This window comes from Propithecus coquereli, unplaced genomic scaffold (assembly GCF_000956105.1).
Source record: "Propithecus coquereli isolate 6110/MARCELLA unplaced genomic scaffold, Pcoq_1.0 Scaffold343, whole genome shotgun sequence".
NCBI lineage: Eukaryota > Metazoa > Chordata > Mammalia > Primates > Indriidae > Propithecus > Propithecus coquereli.
Window position 1 is genome coordinate 207,830 of NW_012149097.1, and position 21,031 is coordinate 228,860.

Below are 21,031 nucleotides of genomic sequence, written 5' to 3' on the forward strand. Positions count from 1 at the left end.
CTGTAATCCCAGCACTCTGGGAGGCCGAGGCGGGCAGATTGTTTGAGCTCAGGAGTTTGAGACCAGCCTGAGCAAGAGCGAGACCCCGTCTCTACTAAAAAAATAGAAAGAAATTATCTGGACAACTAAAAATACATAGAAAAAATTAGCCAGGCATGGTGGCGCATGCCTGTAGTCCCAGCTACTCGGGAGGCTGAGGCAGGAGGATCGCTTGAGCCCAGGAGTGTGAGGTTGCTGTGAGCTAGGCTAACGCCACGGCACTTACTCTACCCAGGGCAACAGAGTGAGACTCTGTCTCAAAAAAAAAAAAAAATGCATTGATAACATTGAGACATCTAACATCAAGCTCTTTTTCCATTTGCCGTTGCTTCTTTCAAGATGATATGGGAGATTTTTATTCCCCCCACAATTTTGAGAGGAAAAATCTAAAATTCCGTGGTAATTTACTAGAGGTAGTTAGGGTTTCAAAATAATAATCATAACTGTTACCTAGCAAACTTTAAACATTGGATATTGCAAATTGATTCCTGAATTGTTAAAAATACTCTGAACTAGTTAAGTAATGAATACATAGGAAATACTTAGATGCATTATCTGTTTTTCTTCCCTTCCTCAACTCCTTTTTCCTAAATAGTAACATGGACCTGGCAACAGATGAAGACTTTGAGTACAATACATTATTGTACCTCTTCTGAACTTCTTTCTTGGAATAACAGGACTATACCTCCTATGATAGAATAAAACCACCCTCTGTCTCAGTACCAGATATTTATCCATGACATGTTAGCCAACTGTCCAATGCCAAACTATTTGGAATTTCACACAGAGTACACATCCTGCCTTTATTTTTTCTTCAGATTGGAGAGTGAATTTTGAAGCCAGGTATTTCTTCTATTTATTGAGGTCATTAAATATGAAATGTTTGATTTCAAATCAAAAGTTTAGTTTATTACATCTCAAACAAGAAGCAGTACAATTAAAGTATGCACATAAACTGTCAACACAGTTTTGACATCTTAACGGTAGCTTGTTTCTGCCAGCAGTGAAGAGGCCTGGAGAGTGAGTGGCAATGAAATCACAAAAAGTGTTTTCCACAGCCTATTGAGAATTGAATATTATTCCTTGCAAGAAGTGGTCCAAAGCCTGGAAGAAGTGCTAGTCAGTTGGTGCAAGGTCTGGTCAATACGGTGGATGACAGAGAGTTTTTAAGTCCAGCCTCTGTAGTTTGAGCAGCATTGTTTGTGTGGCATGTGGTTGAGACTTGTCTTGCAAGAAGATTGGCCTGTCTCTGTTGACCAATCTCAGCTGCTTACTCTCTAGTATCTTCATCATTTCATCAACTTGGTTGCAGTAGCATCTGCCATAATGGATTGACCAGGTTTCATGAAGTTGTAGTGGATAATACCAGTACTGGACCACCAGACACCATTAGCTTTTTTTAATGAATATTTGGTGTTAGACTTTGTTTCAGCACTTCATCTTTATCTAACCATTGTGCCGAACGCTTGCAGTTGTCAAAAAGAATCCATTTTTCATCACACTAACACATTTTTTATCACCCTAACAATATGGTATAGAAATGGTTCGCCCTTATGTCCTGACAGCAAAGAAAGGCAAGCTTTGAGATGATTTCTATTCTGACATTAATTTAATTCATGTGGGACTCACCTTTGTCCAGCTTCTTTACCTTGCCGATTAGTTTTAAATGGTCCAGTGTTGTTGGAATAGTTAACATCAAACCGTGCTGCTAATTCACACACATAGGTTGAAATGGATTCACTTCCACTACAGCTTTCAGTTCATCATTATCCACCTTGGTCTCAGGTTGCCCACATGGCTCATTTTCAAGATTAAAATCACCAGAATGGAACTTCTCAAACCATCGATGTACTGTGGGTTCATTAACCACATCCTTCCCAAACACTTCATTGAGCTGTCTGTGCTGCATTGGTTCCACTGTGAAACTCATATTTGAAAATAACATGAATTTTTGACTTATTCATGGTTTCACAAAAATTGCTCTAAAAAAAATTTGACAGATAATCACAAGCCAAACAGTGTATTTAAAAGAATGAGGATGTACCTTCACAATAAAAATGAAATGAAGTGTCAAAATGAAATGTCAGGGATATCTACTGTCAAACTTAGTACTTAAGGAAATCGAACATTTCATACTTAATAACCTAGTATTTAGTTGTATAATCTTGAATGAGTCACTTACCCTTTCTGGACCTATTTCCTCATTTGTATATCCTTAGCTTGTAAGATCATTTTTGTATATAGTTTATAAAACTAGCAAAGTTAAGTATAGCTGTAGATGAGTGCTTCGATTCTCTGTACTCATTCTCAAAGTCCCATTCTTCTAAAAATAAAGTATCTGATAATTCCTAATCTTTTTTGATGATTGTTTAATCGTGTGTGGGCAATAGTGGTACACAGTAGGTAACAATAAATGGAAATTATAATAGTTACTATTTCTAGCAAAATCTCTAATGTAAATCTCTTATCCATCATGATGAAAGGATAGAGTATTGTTTGGTAAAGGATAAGACACAGGTTACCAATATTCAGAGAATTAGAGTACACTAATACATTCTTTAAATCATAGTATTCTATTTCAATTTAATTTGGGGGGATTCAGAAGCTACCTCAAGATTTGGCAGCACCTTTTGATTGTCATTATGAATATCATTTTTTGATAGATGCATAGAGAATCTAGAAAATAGAATTTTGATTGATAAAATACCAGAAGCCAGTTTTTGCTTTGTCCTTTATTTCAACAAATATTATCTGCCGGGCGCGGTGGCTCACGCCTGTAATCCTAGCTCTCTGGGAGGCCGAGACGGGCGAATTGTTTGAGCTCAGGAGTTCGAAACCAGCCTGAGCAAGAGTGAGACCCCGTCTCTACTAAAAATAGAAAGAAATTAATTGGACAACTAAAAATATATAGAAAAAATTAGCCGGGCATGGTGGCGCATGCCTGTAGTCCCAGCTACTTGGGAGGCTGAGGCAGGAGGATTGCTTGAGCCCAGGAGTTTGAGGTTGCTGTGAGCTAGGATGACGCCACGGCACTCTAGCCCGGGCAACACAGTGAGACTCTGTCTCAAAAAAAAAAAAAAAAAAAAAAAAAAAAAACAAGTATTATCTACAGTCCAAAGCATTTTATTAAATACATGTATACATATATGTATTTTATATGTATATAACGTATGTATATAGACACTGAATTATTACAGATAAATATTTTAGACTCAGAATTTAAATTCCTTTTTTGCCATGTTTTGTCCTATAAACAGATGTACTAGAAGAAATCCAAAGTGGGAAAAAATGGAGATGAAAGCATACCTAGATACTTGACTTAGTTGCTGTTTCTGAGGTTAGCAGTTCTGATCATACTTTGTTTCAAATCCCTAAGAAAGGGAAAGATGAGAATGGCAACTTAGAACAATGTGACCGTTGCACTGTGAAGAGGCAGTCTCCCATCATAGGACTGGACACTCAGGTTATTACAGTGCTTAGTTCTTGCTGTATTGCCTCTACTTTCTAACCTGCTTTCAGTCTCAGAGACCAGGGAGGGTCATGTCCTTGCTTTTTCTTCCCGTAATAGTACAGGTAGTTTTGTCTTGGAAAGAGGGCATTCAGAGGTTATAGTATCATTCCAAAAGGTTATATTATCATTTCAAAATGACCTATTGTGATGCTCCCATCTTACTGGTCTCTCAGTTACCAATTTCCTGTGTTATAGGTGGTGGTTGCATTTAGAATTTGTTTACATGAGTTTTTTTAAAAATGAGATTTTCATTTCTGGCTTCTAATGCTCACTTTCCCATTAATTCAATCTGGATCATAAAATTATAGCTTTGTGCTACAGTTTCCTTGCCTTTCAAATATGGATGATAATAACTGTTCCACTTCAGAAGTTTCTTATGGGGCTAAAATGATGAAGAATGTGGACTTGCTCAGTGGTTAAAAGAGCTTTACAAATATAGGGTGGTGTTTATCCATTTTTCTTCATTATTTATCCGAGTTTCTAAGGCTTACCTTTTTTTAGTTATTTTCAGGCACTCCCACGATTACTTAAAGGGACCCAAGAACACATTTTATAGCATTTCATACTGAATATACAGTAAGAACTTCTATTCGGTTTGGTTGTAAGAGTGCCTACTCTAAGACATGATCCAGAAAGGGTTAGAGTTAACTTTTGAAGATTATATTATCTTCTTGAATATGTACTGCATTGTTCCTTTTCACTTATAAATTAATTCAGGGAGGGAATATTACTTAAGTCCTATAGATGGTTTTAGTTTCTCAGAGTTGGCATTCACTTTCCCCTCTCTAGCATTAATGTAATGACGTCACACCCCATAAAATTACTTTACACCATACGTTGGTAAGAAATTGAGTTATGTCTTTGTTCGAAGGGCTGTTTTGGACATGTTCTTCCTTCATATGAAACATTCAACCTAATAATCTTTAACAAGTAATATAAGAAGGGTTTTTTTTGTCATGTTAATCTTGACTATATATGTTCTTTCTTGTACTCATTTGACCTTTTGTTTAGATTTTTCAAAAAGACAAATATACAGAAGAATTGTTAGAATAAAATAGCATCAGGAATAATGCTTATAGCATCTGTGTACCAGCCTTAGAGTATGAATAATAAATGAATAAAAGTATTGAAAGAGAGACAAGTTTAAGATTTTACATATACCAAGGCTTGAGTAACTATAAACCAGTACATCTTATTCAAAAGAAACATCTAATAGAAAGAAAGAAGGAAGACCTCAGTATTTCAAAATGTTACCCGTATGGAAATCTGTGAGATGGAAAGTAGAAGCAGAGTGGATTACATTTGGTTTATGTGGGAAGGGAAAGTAAGAAGTAGCATTGTGAAGTTTGGGTAGAATATGGATAATTATTTCTTACTATATTATAAATGTATTATAAATATATATATTTTGGGGGGATTTTATTTTTTTATTATTTTTATTTCAGTATATTATGGGGGTACAAATGTTTAGGTTACATATATTGCCCTTGCCCCTCCCCACCCCTCTAGTCAGAGCTTCAAGCACGTCCATCCCCCATGCGGTGCGCATCGCACTCATTATGTATGTATATACCCATCCCCTCCTCCCCCCTCCCATCTGCCCGACGCCCAATGAATGTTATTCCTATATGTGCACTTAGGTGTTGATCAGTTAAAATCAATTTGATGGTGAGTACATGTGGTGCTTATTTTTCCATTCTTGGGATACTTCACTTAGTAAAATGGGTTCCAGCTCTATCCAGGATAATACAAGAGGTGCTAGATCACCATTGTTTCTTATAGCTGAATAGTACTCCATGGTATACATATATCACATTTTATTAATCCACAAATGTATTATATATTAATATACAATAAATGCAGAAACAAGATAAACTGCAGGATACTACAGCTATCAGCATTAATACTGGAAGTCTCATTCTTTTAAAAGCGCAATATCTGAGAAATTCTTAAAATTTAAGAAGTATATTTATACTCTTGTTTACTAGAAAGAAGACACTATCTTTGGTTCCTTAGTTTTCAGCTATCTTCTTGGTTCTTCACCTCTTGGTGAAGTTGGAGTATTAAAACTTGAGAGAGTGAGACTCTGTCCCCTAGAGTTTCTAAGTGCCAAGGAAGGGAATGTTAGTTACAATGACATATGTACCCTGTTTAGGGTTAGTGATTGTGTAATCACTAATCGATGATCAAGAGAAAAAGAACTATACAATTTCTATCTTTTATGATCCCTATTGAGGAGAATTGTCTTTAAGTGGAAACACTAAGACCAGGTGAAGAGGAGATTGACAAATCAAGAAGGTAAGATTGATAAGCCTAGAGAGTCACTAAACTGCCTTAACTAGTTAGAGTTCCAGATGAAGATAATTAGATCTCATGGTATTAATGATCTTGTAAAAGATCATTAGATTTTCGTTTGATTAGAGAACTGGCATAGGTAAGTAAACTGTTAAAAATACTGGATTATAGGAAAAGTTCAAGGATTTTGGAGATGGATGAGCTATCCCATTTTTCAAAATGAAAGACCTGCCCAGCCTTAGTTTTCTTCATCTTTGTAATGGCAATAGTAATATCTCCTGTTACAATTTAGATTCTCCAGAAAGAAGGCTCTGAGATAGCTTGGTGTTAGGAGTTTATCAGGAACATCTGTGGAAAGGAAGGGGAGGAAGCAGAATTGGACACAGGGAGACGTGAAGTTGTGTTGCAGGCCTGATGACCCCACAGGGAGCTCCAGAGCTGATGTGGCCTGTGAGAATTAAATCACAGGGGCCAAAATCCTTGGACCTTTATCTTTTGCTCTTGGTCCGTAATTGGATGTGGGTGCTCCCAGAAGTGTGTGAACTTGAGTAGGCAGCTCTTTTCAACTAAAGCAATCCCTGAAGGATTGATGGGGAATCTGGGCAATATATCTCCATGTGTACGTTTTAGGACTACACATATGAAGTACCTATCACAGATCTTGATACTGGGTAGATCCTCAATAGTAGCTTTCATTATTATGTTTATTATTCTGTCCTCCTGAGAATTTTAATTATTTGAGAGAAGATAGAATGCATGCATGTAACATTTATAAAGATCCAAAGACTGGCAGATATTTAATCTGTTAGAATGATCACAGGTACCCCATAAATTGTACAACTGTTTTATGTATCTGTAAAAATTTAAAAAAATAGAATGAAGTTTCAATTAACATCTGAATGGGTGAACTAAAGAGCAGAAGCTTGCGAAATGATAACAGCTAAAATTTGCTGCTCTTAGATTATTGATTGAAGGCAGAAAAAGAAGGAAGGGGTAAGAAAATCAGCTGAGAATATAGAAAAATATTTATATGCATAAATGTTCATCATGTCATTAGTTATAATAGCTCATATCAGAAGTAACTTAAATGTCCAACACAGAATAGTTAAGTAGATTATGGTGAATCTGTGTAGTGGACTATAAAGCAGTCATAAAAATTTCAAAGAATATTTAATATATGGAAATGTCCTTGATAGAATGTTTATTAGTAAACCGAAATATAAACTTACAGAGTTTTATCCTCATTATGTAAAAATATTTGAGTGCATGTGTGTAGAGAAAAGTCTGGGGAAATATATTCACTCATTAATGGAGGTATTATGTTACAAGTGACTTTTAGTTTTCTTATATTTTTCTTTGTTCCCATATCTCTACAGTAAACATATTTAACTTAATAAAATCATTTTCCTCACTTTTTTGTTTTTAAGCACCTATAAACATAGGGCTGAGGAGACCTGATTTAAGACCAAAAAACCCAAAAACTTTGAGATATATATTATTATAGTTCCTATTTGGCTTATAATTAATATGGCTGTCTCCAAAGTGCAACTTTAGTCTTTATTAACAAAAATGCAATAAAAAATGAAGAAGGCAGTAGTTCATTTATGCCCAGTTGGAACTGTACCTTTGGGTAAACTTGAGTTGTTCAAATGAACAACTCTATTAACACCACATATCATATAAGGAACTGATCATTTCTTTTTTGGAGAAGATTGGGGGTGGGAGAGCATTGACATCTATTGTCAGATATTTAAAGTTGTGTCATGTGGAATTCTATATTCTTTTAAAGAAAAGATCTAGATTTAATGGAAGAAATTGGACAGACACAGGGAAGCAAATTTTAGTTAAGGAAGACATTTCTTTACAGTCCTTTCCCTCCTCCCCCAAAAAGAATGACCTGATTTTGGTAGAAGTAAAATTTCAACACTAAAAATATTACTATTCAGCATGATATTTAGACTGTCCTACAGAATCCTAGGTTCCTATAAATTAGCCTTAGAAGTTCTGTAAATATTTGGAAGATACCACAAAAATTAAATACCAGATAATTGAACTGTAATTTAAAAATACATGTTCACTCAAATGTTTCAAATACCAAATTTTAACATTTTGGAAATCACTAACATGTTCCTGAAGTGCTTAGTTTTGATGTGGACCTCTAAATCAAGTTTTTGCCTGCCTGCTTGCTTTTTCAGAGTACAAGTCCAGTTATTTTTCACTTATATCTGTGTATCTGTGTGAATCAGGATTTTTATTAATACTTTGTAACCAAAACAAAATACAGAAATCAGTTGGATACTGAGACTAATTGTAAGTCTGTAATTATCATCCTTGCCCTCTAATTTCAATTTTTTTATATTCGTTAAAACAGGGTGATTGTTTTCAGTGATTGATTTATTCTAATATAATACAGCTTTGTTTTATTTATGGGAATCTCTCCAGAAATTATTTGAAAAAGATATTCCACTGCTTAAAAGTATTTGAAGAAATCTAATATCCAGGATGGTCAGTCCTATCTGTAGAATATATTTTGAATCTGCTCACTCCTCTTTATTTCTCTTGCCTTTGCCCATGTCACTATCATTTCTCATTCAAATAACCTCAGAAACTTTTTAATTGGCCTCCCAATTCCCATTTTGTCCCTTGTAATCTATTCTCCACAAAGCAACTAAAGTGATTTTAAAAAATATGTCAAATAATATCATGTCCTGGCTTAGAACCTTTAGTCATTCCTCTTCCTCTCATCTCCAGCATCACTTAACGTTTTTTTGTAACCCATAAACTTACAAAGCTCTTTTCTGTCTCAGGACCCTTCATTTCTTCCTTTTACCTGGAATGCTCTTAATCCCATTCTTCACCTTGATGACTTCTCACCTTTCATGTTTCAGCTTAAAGATCACCTCTTCAGAGAGTAGAAACTATACTCCCTTTAAGCACTCTGGGTTAGAAATGGCACATGACCCAGCCCTTTACACTCTCAGCACATCTGAGACATGCAGAATTGGAGTAGGGGAGGGAGGGAATGTTATTTCGTCTAGCACAGCATCCTGCTGCGTAGTGAGTCAATATTTTTGAAGGGATGTGCACATGCTTCTGTTTTCGAAGGTAGGAGGAAAGTGGGGAGCAGGAACTGTTAGGAAAACAAAGATATCTTTTCCTCATTTCACCCCAATGAAAGTCTTATATTTAGTAGATTTTGATCATTTATAAATATTTCACAAAAGTTATAAAATTAGGCTGAGAGAGGTTAAATGGCTTGACTAAGGCACACTGCTATTAAATGTGTGTTAGATTAATTCTATTAAATCCTACAACTCTATAATACTTAATAATTTGGCACTAAGGAAATAAAATGCTGTTAGCACAGAAGCTATAATTACAGTGAGAGCCATTTCTTCATCTTGCAGGATCTGTCTCTCTGAGCACTTACACACAATTGGAGCTTTCTAATAAAAACTAGGCGGGAAAAGCTGTTACTCCTTAGCTGAGATAAGTGTGTATCCCTGTATTTTCTTGACAAATCTCTTGATGTGGTGGGAACAAAACTACAAACAGGGTAGATAGATTGTATTCTGTTTTTTCTCATTAACTTGCTGACTCATTTAAGAGTCTGTCTACCTTTAAATACCAGAGAATCCCAGCAGTAGCTTAAACAAATGAGGGGGAGATAATTTTCTCACACAAGAACTTATACAGTGGTAGGCAGTCCAGAACTGGTTCAGTGGCTTCCTCATTTTTAGAAGGTTGGCTTTTGCCTTCCTGCTACTTACTACACGGTCACAAGATGGTTATTCCTCCAGGCACTTGCTGAAAGGGGCAAAGGTGTAAATGGGCAAATGGATACGTATGCCATCTTTGGTAGGTGGGACCTCCAAGGAAATTTTTACAGTAATCAGACTTCTTACATCTGAGTGGCCAGAGCTATTAATATATCACATGGTCCCTTGCAGCTAGAAAATGACAAGGGAGACAATGAATGATGTCTGTATCTTGTGTCCCCCTTCATTTAATGTCTTTTAGCATTATAGCCAAGTACCTAAAGTCATAATAATGCATTATTCCTTTTAGATTTACATTGGTGCAGAAGCATACAGTGGAATTTAACCAAGTGGCAATGGCTAATTCAGACGGATCTGAAGCAATGCTGAACAGAGTGATGACAAAAGATAACATTGGTGTTGCTGTGGTATTAGAGGTCCACAAAGAACTATTTGGAGCAGGTGAGTGCAATTTAAAATATTCATACTAGAAATAAACATCATGCCAGGTTTTCCCATCTCAAAACAAGTGAAGAGAATTGCTGTTATTTATTGCAAAGTTATTGTCTTATCTTTTGAGGAAAGTTAAGGGAGATGGACAGGAAAATAGCACTAACTGTGTAAAGCATCATATACTTCTTGGGTTTTGTGTTTTTTTGGTTTTTGGGTGTTTTTTTTTTTTTTTTTTTTTGGCTATTCTATGATCTCTATCACAGTCTTTTTTACTTGCCAGGTAATCTATGTAGTTTTTTTGATATACCATTAATTCCAAAAGGTTCTTTGAAATAGGGAATATTTTAGTTAGGCTGAATTTAGAAATTATGATGACTTGTTCCTCTTTTGAGCCATATTTTTAGCTTCTTGAGTGTGAATCTTTTGTCTTCAAGGTTAAGTACTTGGCACGTTTTCTCTAGTTTCTTTGTTATTAATATATCTCAGTCATTGTCAGGGTAAGAGCAAGAACAGGATCTTTTATCTACATGGTACTTTTTTTCAGCATTTTAGATTATTTATAGCTTTCTTCAGAGTCAGAAACTCATTATATACTTTGCCTTGTTATCCAGATCTTTTTTACTCTTTCTATTGCCTGCCTTAAAGCATTTCATTATTTACTAGTGTATTATTAAGCAAAGAGCAAGAAGGGGGTGAGACCACATCAGGGCTTTTTTCCCCCCTGTACTTTTTGCAGAAGAAAAGATGGGGTTTTTTTGCCTTGAGTATTGATTTGAATTATTCAGACCATGCATATATGTCAAATCTCCTTTCCCCATCATTCAAACCTCTCTTCCCCATCATCAAAGACAATCAGTCTTTGATATAAGATTTTGAATTTTCTTCTTTTTTTTAGTCTCTTCATTTTACCACTTTTTATGTTATTTCCAGTCCCATTCTTAAAGTTTTTTTTTTTTTGATATTGTGAAGGTTGAATTTTCTTTTTTTTAATTTAACTCCCCTTTTAATTTGTAGAAGAGTAATTCGAAATTATACAATAGACACTTTCACATTCTGAGATAAGTATCTTTTGTATTCCTAGAAGGGAAATTTAATAATATGGGAAATGCTTATGACTCCTTTGTAAGGACAAATTTTTAATCTACAGCCAAAGGTGACACTATAAAACTTCTAGGAAAAAAAGACAAGATTTTGGCTGCAAGTATTTATCTTATGATCAAATTGCTTCAAAAGTGACTGCTTCTGTCACATATAACAGATACTTCAGTTACTTGTTGTCTCATCATTGAAGACAATTGTAGCTTGGTAAAACTAGAAAGAAACTTGATCTTATCAAAATAGCAGACTTAGAAAATTAGGTCATTTTCTCCAGAGTTCATATTTCAATAGAAAATTTTGAGTGACATTTCTTTAAAAATTTAAATAGGAAAATTAAATTTGTGTGTTCACTGATATTCCAACAGTCCAAAAGTATATAAAGTAAAAAGTGAGAGACCCCCCTCATCTCATTCATGCTCTATAAGAATAGCTTTTGTTCATTTCTCTGTACAGATACTAACATATAGAATATATATAAAATGTTATTTAATGCATACTGGGCTTTATGCCTTGAATATTTTATGGGCATCTTTCTCTGTCAGTACATGTTAACTAACTATATTATGCTTAATTTTCACAATTTTTAATGTATTATCCTGTCCACCATTTGGAAAGTATATATGTTGATGTTTATTTTGACAGAATTAAAAAACATAGATTTTAGGGAAAAAAATAAACTTAGAGATCTTCTAGTTGAATATCTCATTTTCCAAATGAACCTGAGCAGCAAAAATGTTAAATGACTGGCCCAAGACCATACAAAATAATTGGTAATAAAACCGTGTCTAAAACCTAGGTGTTCAGACTTTGAGAGCATACTATGCTCTAATTCTCATTTTAAAAATAACTTTGAGTGTAGGGTATGAATTTGTTTAGGTAGCAAATTCCTAGCAAATGCTTTCCTTATTTTGTATAGATTAATATAGTGTTACTGCCATTTACTACTGACCCTTCACTGTTATGCTTAAATGCAAGGCAAAGGAATTCTAGGCAGTAGGAAGAATTTAAATTAAGGTTTAGGTAACTCAAATAACTGAAAACCTGCCTCACTAGGTTATTGTGATATTTACATGACAGATATTGTTGTAATGGACATTGGAGACTCAGAAGGAGGGCGGGAGGGGGATGAGGGATGAAAAATTACCTGTTGGGTACAATAGACACCATTCAGTTGGTGGGTATGCTAAAAACCTTGACTCCACCACTACATAATTCATCCATATAAGAAAAAACCACGTATACCCCTAGATCAATTGAAATTTTTTTAAAGTGCTTATTTAAGAACTCAGCAAATGCAAGGTATTATAATCAAATGTTGATTAAATCATGATATAACTTGGGCATGTAGAACAGAAGTCAGCAAACTTTTTCTGTAAAGGGCCAGATAGTAAATACTGTATTTTAGGCTCTATGGGTCACATACAGTCTCTATCACACTATTTTTTTTTCTTCATAGAACCCTTTAAAAATTTAAAACCATCCTTAGCTCATATAGGCTCTACAAAAACATGTGGGCCAGATTTAGCCCATGGGCTACAGTTGGCCAACTTGATCTAGAAGAATAATTACCATATTAAGATTACCAGAATCTCAGCCCTCTGACTTCTAAGAAATACTTTATGAGATGGAAGTTATAAATTCATGGAAAAGGATAGAATAGTAGCTATGGATATTTTTGAGAAAACCTTAAGATACCACTTTTCTTGAAACATAAAGCATAACTTTATCTTCTTTCTGTAATGTTTAAATTTAGGTATGAAGCCTATTCATGCTGCAGACAAACAGCTGCTTATAGTGGCAAATGCCCACATGCATTGGGATCCAGAGTATTCTGATGTGAAACTTATCCAGACCATGATGTTTGTCTCAGAGGTTAAAAACATTCTGGAGAAAGCCTCTAGTAGGCCTGGCAGCCCAACTGCAGATCCTAATTCCATCCCGCTGGTGCTATGTGCAGATCTTAACTCATTGCCAGATTCAGGTATTTATAACATCTTTTCCTCGTTGCTTTCAGTTTTGCTTTTACTCTTAGTTCAAAGGCCAGCCTAGCTCCTAACTTTTCAGTAGAGAATTTCCCTTCTAAATTAGGGAGTATATCCGTAAGAATCCCAGGGATGGGACATGGTGTGATTGAGAGAAATTTAATAAAGAAGCTATTTCCAAAGATATGAGCCAGATTAAAGGAAATAAAACAATAAATGATGCAGTACTCTGCTACTAGGGGAGTTAAGGTCCCTTTACCACCCCTATACCTAAAAGGGAAAGTGTTGGGAGCTGTCATCAGACAGAACTTAGAAACAATATAGTTGTAGCAGAGGGCCACATAATAGGAGGAATGGCTTTGAATTGAATGATGCAGTCAATCCCTGGCAAACCAAGAAAGGAGCCAGGGGAGTATATACCCGACCCCACTCTGCTCCTGTCCTCTGATCTCCTGCCAGTGCTGCCTATTGACCAAATCCAACTAGAAGCAAGAGGGGGGCAGGGATTTGCAGTTGATGCAATAAAGATCAGCCTCCTGAGGCACAGAGTGTAGTGGAGAAGGGTGACATGAAGGGGCAACCAGAAGAATATTCATCATGGGTAGCTATATAATTTAATAATTTTGGCAACTTTCAAGTGAATTTGTTAAGCGATATTTGAATACTATTATTACGTATAGAAGAATTATCAGAATTCTCCTAGCATTTGATATTACTTCTTGAGCTCCACTAAGCTACTTTATGTCTGAACTTATTTTTTTTTATTTTAGATATTAAATTTCAAATGTAAAACATTGAAGTGTTACTCTTTTGCTAATACCAAAGCATATTATGAATTTGGTATGTTATCACTATTGGGCTACGTAAAATTATTTCAAATGATCACTCAACAATAAATATAATCCAAATGCCTGGATTTGGGATATTAAAAAAAAGTCACTAAGCTAAAGAACATCTTTTTCTCCTTAGCAAATAAATGCTGAAATCATTGTTTACAAATATTTATCTTCAACCGCTGGCCCACCCGGCACCTTAACCACATTTTCCTTTCTTAATCCCCTTTTGAGTTGAATTGCTTTCAAGTGCAAGTTTTCCTCCTATTTTATTTGATTGTTTAAGCCAATTAACTGTCATTTGGCGGCACAGCATGGTGAGTTGACTCTGGAGCCCCAGCCTATCAGGGTTGGATCCTGGTTCGGCTACTTACAAGCTATGTAGTCTATGACTAAGTTCCTCATTTTAAGTAAGAGAATAATGATATTATTCACCTCATAGAGTTGTTTGTGAAATTTAAGTATGTAAAGCACTTAGAATAGTGCCTGGCATGTAGTAAATACTAGATAAATGATACTTCCTTTCGAGGTATCAGAATATGCACAATGCTGATATTGCATTTATCACTCATTCATTATATCTTGCTCTCATTTCTTGTAACAGATAGGAAAAGATGACTCTTAGCAGTGTTCACTAATCATCATCATCAGAAGGGCTTTGATACATTTTTCATATTTGCTAATTCAGTGGAAGCAGTGCACTTTTTTGGATGTTGCTATTTTGTTTAGCTTTTTAGACACATTTAATATTTTTGGCCAAGAGGTATACCTCTGGCATATAATGTTCTTTGTAGTGTCAGACTGAGAAAACTCACTCTAGCTCAAAATGATGATACTGTCTAGCTACTATCACTAGACATTGAAATGCTGAAGATGCAAAATCCTTTTTGATTTCTTATTATGTGTGCTCTGTTTATATATTCCCAAAATCGTTGATTGACTGCATAGAATAGGGAAATACCAAGGAGATAGTGGTTTGGAATAATTTTTCAAAAGCATTTAGGATCAAGGCCTTTCTGGTGAATGCCACCCTAGGTCCTGGAAATCATCTTTAGCCTGAAGAACCACTGAGAAAACAAAGGATATTTTTGGGTGATCCTGATACTTTGTTTGAAATAGGCAAATATCCTTTAATTTGGTTGAATCATGAAATTGCCGATACTTGATTTTTTTTTTTTTTTAACAGCAGCAAGAAAAGGCAATTTTATATGGTTCAATATAATCAAACACTTGGAACCTGGTGGGTCCACCTGGTAACGGGTCTTGGCTGTGAAGCCTTATGTAAGGTCTAAATGCTAAATGGTAGTGTTCCTCTTTTCTTTATTCTGCCAGGTGTTGTGGAGTATTTAAGCAATGGAGGAGTAGCTGACAACCATAAAGACTTCAAAGAACTAAGGTACAATGAGTGTCTTATGAACTTCAGCTGCAATGGAAAGAATGGAAGCTCAGAAGGGAGAATCACACATGGCTTCCAACTTAAGAGCGCCTATGAAAATAACTTGATGCCTTACACCAATTACACCTTTGATTTCAAAGTGAGTGGCAGCCTCTGGGCTGGTGTGGAAATTATTTCAAATATAAGCATGTGACAAGAAATGTGTAAATTTTTTATTTACGATAAATTGTATAATCTTCAGAAATTTTTAGATTCTCAGAATGTCTAGGCTAACATATGCACCTAAATGTAAGGAGGTTTGTTAGGTTTTGTGGTTATTGTTGTCTTGAGAATTCCTTTTGAACCCTCATTTGTTCAAATTTCAGGTAATATTGATAACAGCAAAAACTTCTAAAATGCTTACTAGGTGCCAGGCACTGTTCAAAGCAACTCGTATATATTAATATAGTTAATCTCCACCTGCCCATACCATCTCTAACTTTCAGCAAGAACCGAAATAAGCACCAAATATAGCAAAACTCACCTTGAATGAATTTATATAGTCTTTTCTCAAAATTTTCTTAGAAGTCTTTGGTATCTTTCTTTTAGGCATGGTGTTAGAGAAGGTTGTACTTAAGGTCTATTTTATATCCTTGTATTCACACTAATATATTCCCAGGCAGTGGAACACACCAGCTTAAAAAAGAAAAAGAAAAACATTTTTTGCAAAATAAGAAAAAAAAAAACCTTACAGGTTTGGTCCCATTGTACAGGACCAGCTATTCTTTAGAAAGCTTGATTGTGGTGTCTTTCTATATTTAATCTGTTTCCCATTGCCAATTTTCTGAGTACTCTATCTACCTGTAGCTCTTCTATTGCACCTCTGTTTGACTTTCTGGCATTTTAGGTATCTATACTAAAATCTTATATTATCTTGAAAAAAATGCAAATGTTAGAAAGTGGTTTGGTATAAGAAGCCTAGAGGGAATTTAATATCAAAGCAAATTTATGAAATGGGCTCTTTCACATCTCTAATAACCTTTTTCCCTTTTTAGTGTTTGTTAGCTCCTTTGCAAGAAACAAATAGAGGAAAAAAGGAAATTTGTGTGTTGATATTATTAATCAACTTTTGTAATCATAAAGTGAAAAAAATTGCTTAGAGGTTGAATCTATTTTAATATTTTCCTATTAGAGGAGATAATTCTATCCAATCATTCATATGCAGTGATGTGCTGGTAAATATTTAATAACAAGCTTTCTGGGAAAAAGAAGCCCTGATTTGTAGTGTTTGCTGATTTCTGTGGCTTAACAGTAGAGTTGGGAAGAGGTGCTAAGAAAGCCAGTACTACCTGGCTGGAGCACATTACTGCTCTTATGTAAGCTTAAAGGAACACCTCTAAGAATTAATGATACACAGTTTACTATAGCTTAAATCCTATCCTTGTGACTATAGTGATAAATAATACATCAGCCAGCCTAACTCAGAAAACCTGTAATAAAGTTCCCCAAAGTAAGTGTGTAATAATTCTACAGCTATTATTGTTGCTTTGGTATGTGTTTAGGTAAAAAGGTAAAAAAATTTTCTATCTCACCTAGACTTTTTTAAGGGTTATTTTTTCTTGTCCACAAACCAAAAATCATCTTCCTCTGTATCTGAATTAGTTTAAAATTCTTTATTGATATTTCTTCAGAAGATCTTATGTATTAATAATTGAATCAAAAATCTTAATGAGCCATTTTCATTATCCAAAGAAGTACAGGTAGAGAACTAGAAATGCCTGCCTCAGAAAGCGTTTGATGTTTGGATTTTACAGGATGGGATGAGAGGAGAACAGAGATATAAATTGGTGGGTGAGAGAGGTATGTATGAGAAGATAAATAGGCTGACTGGGTAGATGGATGGGATGAGAGGGTGAAATAGATGGGAAGGAAGGATGGCCAGAGAATGAACTAAGGGCACACTTGACTAGAGAGAATTGAGCTTTTAGTCCAAGTAATAAAAAATGGACTTTTCAGTTTTATACAAATATTTTACATAGTTAATGCTATTCCAATATTGAAGGCATTCAGAAAAAAAGGATAGGTAACATCAAATATAAAATGTCATGTGATCAGCATTAAATACAGATCTGAACACAGTATCCTGCCATTGTACCAGTGAGGCATTAAATTTCGTTTACATAGCATTTCTTTACTTTCTTGGTTATTGAATAAGAGAAATGTAGAACAGTGATATTTGGAACTCAGATTCATTGAATCTAGAACTGATTTGGAGTGGACTGAAGAATAAGCAGTTAGGAGAATTATTCCTTTCTGAACATTTGCAGACCAGGTATGTTTTATTAACAGCTTAAACCTGCTGCGCCTCACTCCATCCCCAGCCCCCAGTGTGAGGGTGTGCCCGAGTCATTTAATGAAAGGAGGAAGGACAGCTTTCCTATTGTGTCAAGTAGTAAACCTTTCTTTGTTATATTATGAAATTTATAATTTTCTCACATTCTTTTAAAAAACAAAACTTAGCATAATGCTAGCTCATAATCTGTTCTCATTGTTTTTACTTTTTTCTTAGATACGGTTCTGTAGACATATACAATATAGTCTTTACTAATATAAGACTATTTTCCCTCATTATTGTCTTTTTAAAAAAGAAACTAAATCAAAAAAAGTTAAGAATCATTAGTCTCTAATCTTCTTTGCAAATATGATCAAAGTTAGGGATCCCTCCCCATATATGCATTATGTGCAAATATTTGGGCAAATTCACAGATGTAACCTTGCAGGGTTTTGATAAGAGTTCTTACTCTGGATGTTTCAAACCAAGAAAATAGTTACAAGTGATGCCCCCAATTAAATGCATCTTACTTTCTGGAGTGTTTAACCTCTTTCTTGGAGCCTACATTTGCAAAGAACTCTAGCAGCTGATGTGCATGATGGCACTCTAATAAAGAGATGAGATATAGGTTTTATTCAACATAAGTGATTGAGTTTATTTTATTTGTACTTTGTTTACTTGATAGTTGAAGCAAAAGGTAGTCTCAAGGGGAGGTAAAACCACTCTGACCCTTGTTAACTCTTTTCCTAAAATATTCACTGTAAAACTAGGGATTAACTAAAATGAAGAATCAATAGCTTGTGATCATGTCATTTCCTGACTGTTCGGACTTGCAGTTCCCTGAACTCAAGTAGCTTCCTTAATTTGTGGTAAAGTTAAGGTTGGATAAGGTGTTACCTTTTAAAAGAAGGACTATTTTGGTCTTGGTCAAATGAAAATCAGCAAACTGAAGTGATTGTTTCTGAAATTTTATAAAAATTCTTTCATTATTTTTTAAAAAGCCCATTTCATTCCAAGCTGATTTGATAGGAACTAGATAGGAAGAAATTTAATTTTGTTCTCTTATATACACAGCCTAGGACAATAAAGGCCCGCTAGTTTTGAGACGTACTGATCAGATAAATCATCTAGCTCTGAGAGAGAGAGCTGATATACATGGGTCCCTGCTGAATGATTTTTGTTTAGTCATCGTTACACAACAAGGAAATCCAGAATTTACACATATACCAGGAGTTGTGAAAATGAGTATTTTAAACTAAAGAACAAATTAGAACAATTAACTGTGTGTAGTATTTCATATATGTGTAGCAAATCTGGGAAAGCTGAACCTAGGTAGGATTAGCAAATCTGAAAACATGCTTTCCTATGGCTTCATTCAGGTGCGTTTGGATGTCTTGGTGTGTAAATGAAAATAATGCCAATTATTATAAAAGAATTGGGTCATACCTTTTCATTAAATATGTATTTATATAAATATCCTATTTTCTACTTAGTGTAACTGATAGAATTAGTACAGTTTCCATTATATTTTTACTGATATGTTAGATTTTACTAAACCAAGCAGGCCAATTCTAAAGATGACTAGGCGTGATTTGGTGTATCTAGTTTTCAGTTTATCACTTATGCACAAATGGAAGGTTTTATGATTCCATTAGAGTGCTGTGTTTCCTTATTGAGCCACCTCTATTTCATCTAATACCCTTGGAAGACTTGAGCCTTATTTGACCCACTGTTAAGAAAACCGGTACCAGAAGTCAGGTTACTCAGTTATTTGGCTTTTATAAATTATGGAGTGTTCGTTATATATCTTGATTTTTTCTTCTTTCTAAGCATATATTTTTCTTTTTTTCCAATCCCCAATCTCTTTCCAGGGCGTGATTGACTACATTTTCTATTCCAAGACTCATATGAACGTGCTTGGTGTCCTGGGGCCTTTAGATCCTCAATGGCTGGTTGAGAACAACATCACTGGGTGTCCACACCCTCATATCCCTTCAGACCACTTCTCACTGTTAACACAACTTGAACTCCACCCTCCACTCCTGCCTCTTGTCAATGGTGTTCACTTGCCTAATCGGAGGTAGTGGAGTACTGCCCCGTAAAGACGGGGATCTGTTGCTATGGACCTGTACAGTTGTAAATCAAAGTATGTAGGAGTGAAGTATGGCCATCCTTAAGCTGCTTCTTCAGGTTCCTTTCGTTATGTGTTTGCTATAAGACTTTGTACATTTTTGTGCATATTGGTATCATTTGGCACTAGGGCTGGAACCAAAGTATTACTCTCTTTCCAAAATTTTAATTTAACATGTTTTTAAATTGGACTTTCTTCATATTATATTACGAGTCCGCATTCATAATTGACAAGTTACCAATTGGAGGCCCAACAACAGTGTATTTGTTTTTCCAAATCACGTGCTTTCTTTTGGTTTCAAATGAGCCAACCATTTTTGTAAAAGGCAACTTTTTAAAACTGTAAGATTTTAAAGTGAATGATGGCATGCCTTGCAGGGAACACTTTCTTAAATTTATGTTTCTTTATAACAAACTGATTTTTGGCTTCCCAAGTCATTTGCACATTAACAGAGCACTTAAATTTGCTTGATCTGTATATAAGCTATCATATAGCCTCTAGCCATAATAAGAAAATTTGAGAAACTAAAGGTGGTTGCACAGTATGCTTTCAAAATCAAGCATTTAACACAACATGACCATTTCTTGGCCAAATGCTGGTTGTTTTTTTTGTTTGTTTTGTTTGTTTTTCTGACGAATCACTTTTTTTTTTGTCCACCTGTTAGTTGTAACTTTAGAAGTATTCTAAGCCTGTCTTTCCAATTTATTTATAGGGAAACAACAGTTAATTTATACTGCCTCACATCTTGAAAATAGAATTTGGTATGTTTAGGACGCCCACAAAATTAGTGTCTACTATTTTTCATTATTCCTATTCACCCTTCTTTTCTGTCTGATTGTGCTGGAAAAACAGATATTATATGATCTATATTATTTTTGCTGTTACAGTCAAATGTTTAAAAAAAAAACCAAAACTCCTAAATGAAAAACCCTGATCAACGTTTCAGAAGGGAAAAACCATACAAATATTTCATGTTTCCCAAAGTAGGTTATGTGGCTTGTTGGTTTTGGTTTTTTGAGGTGGCAATGGAAAGGATTTGGGGAAGAGAGAGAACAAATATGGGACAGTAGTTGAAAACCTTGCATAATTTTTCCTGACTCTAGCTGCCAAATGGCCATTGTATGCTTTTCATCTTTGTTTTTATTGTCTGTCAGGGTTGAATTAAGAAGCTACTGGTTTATTCCCAACTGTTGATGCCTTTAGATATGTTGGAATCCTTTTTTG

The 21,031-nt window shown here is 35.0% G+C and overlaps 1 protein-coding gene across 1 annotated transcript in view; it reads left to right on the forward strand.

Moving 5' to 3' along the window:
• CNOT6L (CCR4-NOT transcription complex, subunit 6-like) overlaps nt 1–20,430 on the forward strand; it is a 95,563-nt gene extending 75,133 nt beyond the window's left edge. The window contains exons 9-12 of the mRNA XM_012650997.1: nt 9,914–10,065; nt 12,908–13,135; nt 15,302–15,504; nt 19,548–20,430. Coding sequence (XP_012506451.1) covers nt 9,914–10,065; nt 12,908–13,135; nt 15,302–15,504; nt 19,548–19,760 — 796 coding nt within the window. The 3' untranslated portion in view covers nt 19,761–20,430. The remainder of the gene's footprint in view (nt 1–9,913; nt 10,066–12,907; nt 13,136–15,301; nt 15,505–19,547) is intronic.
• The last annotated feature ends 601 nt before the right edge of the window (nt 20,431–21,031 follow it).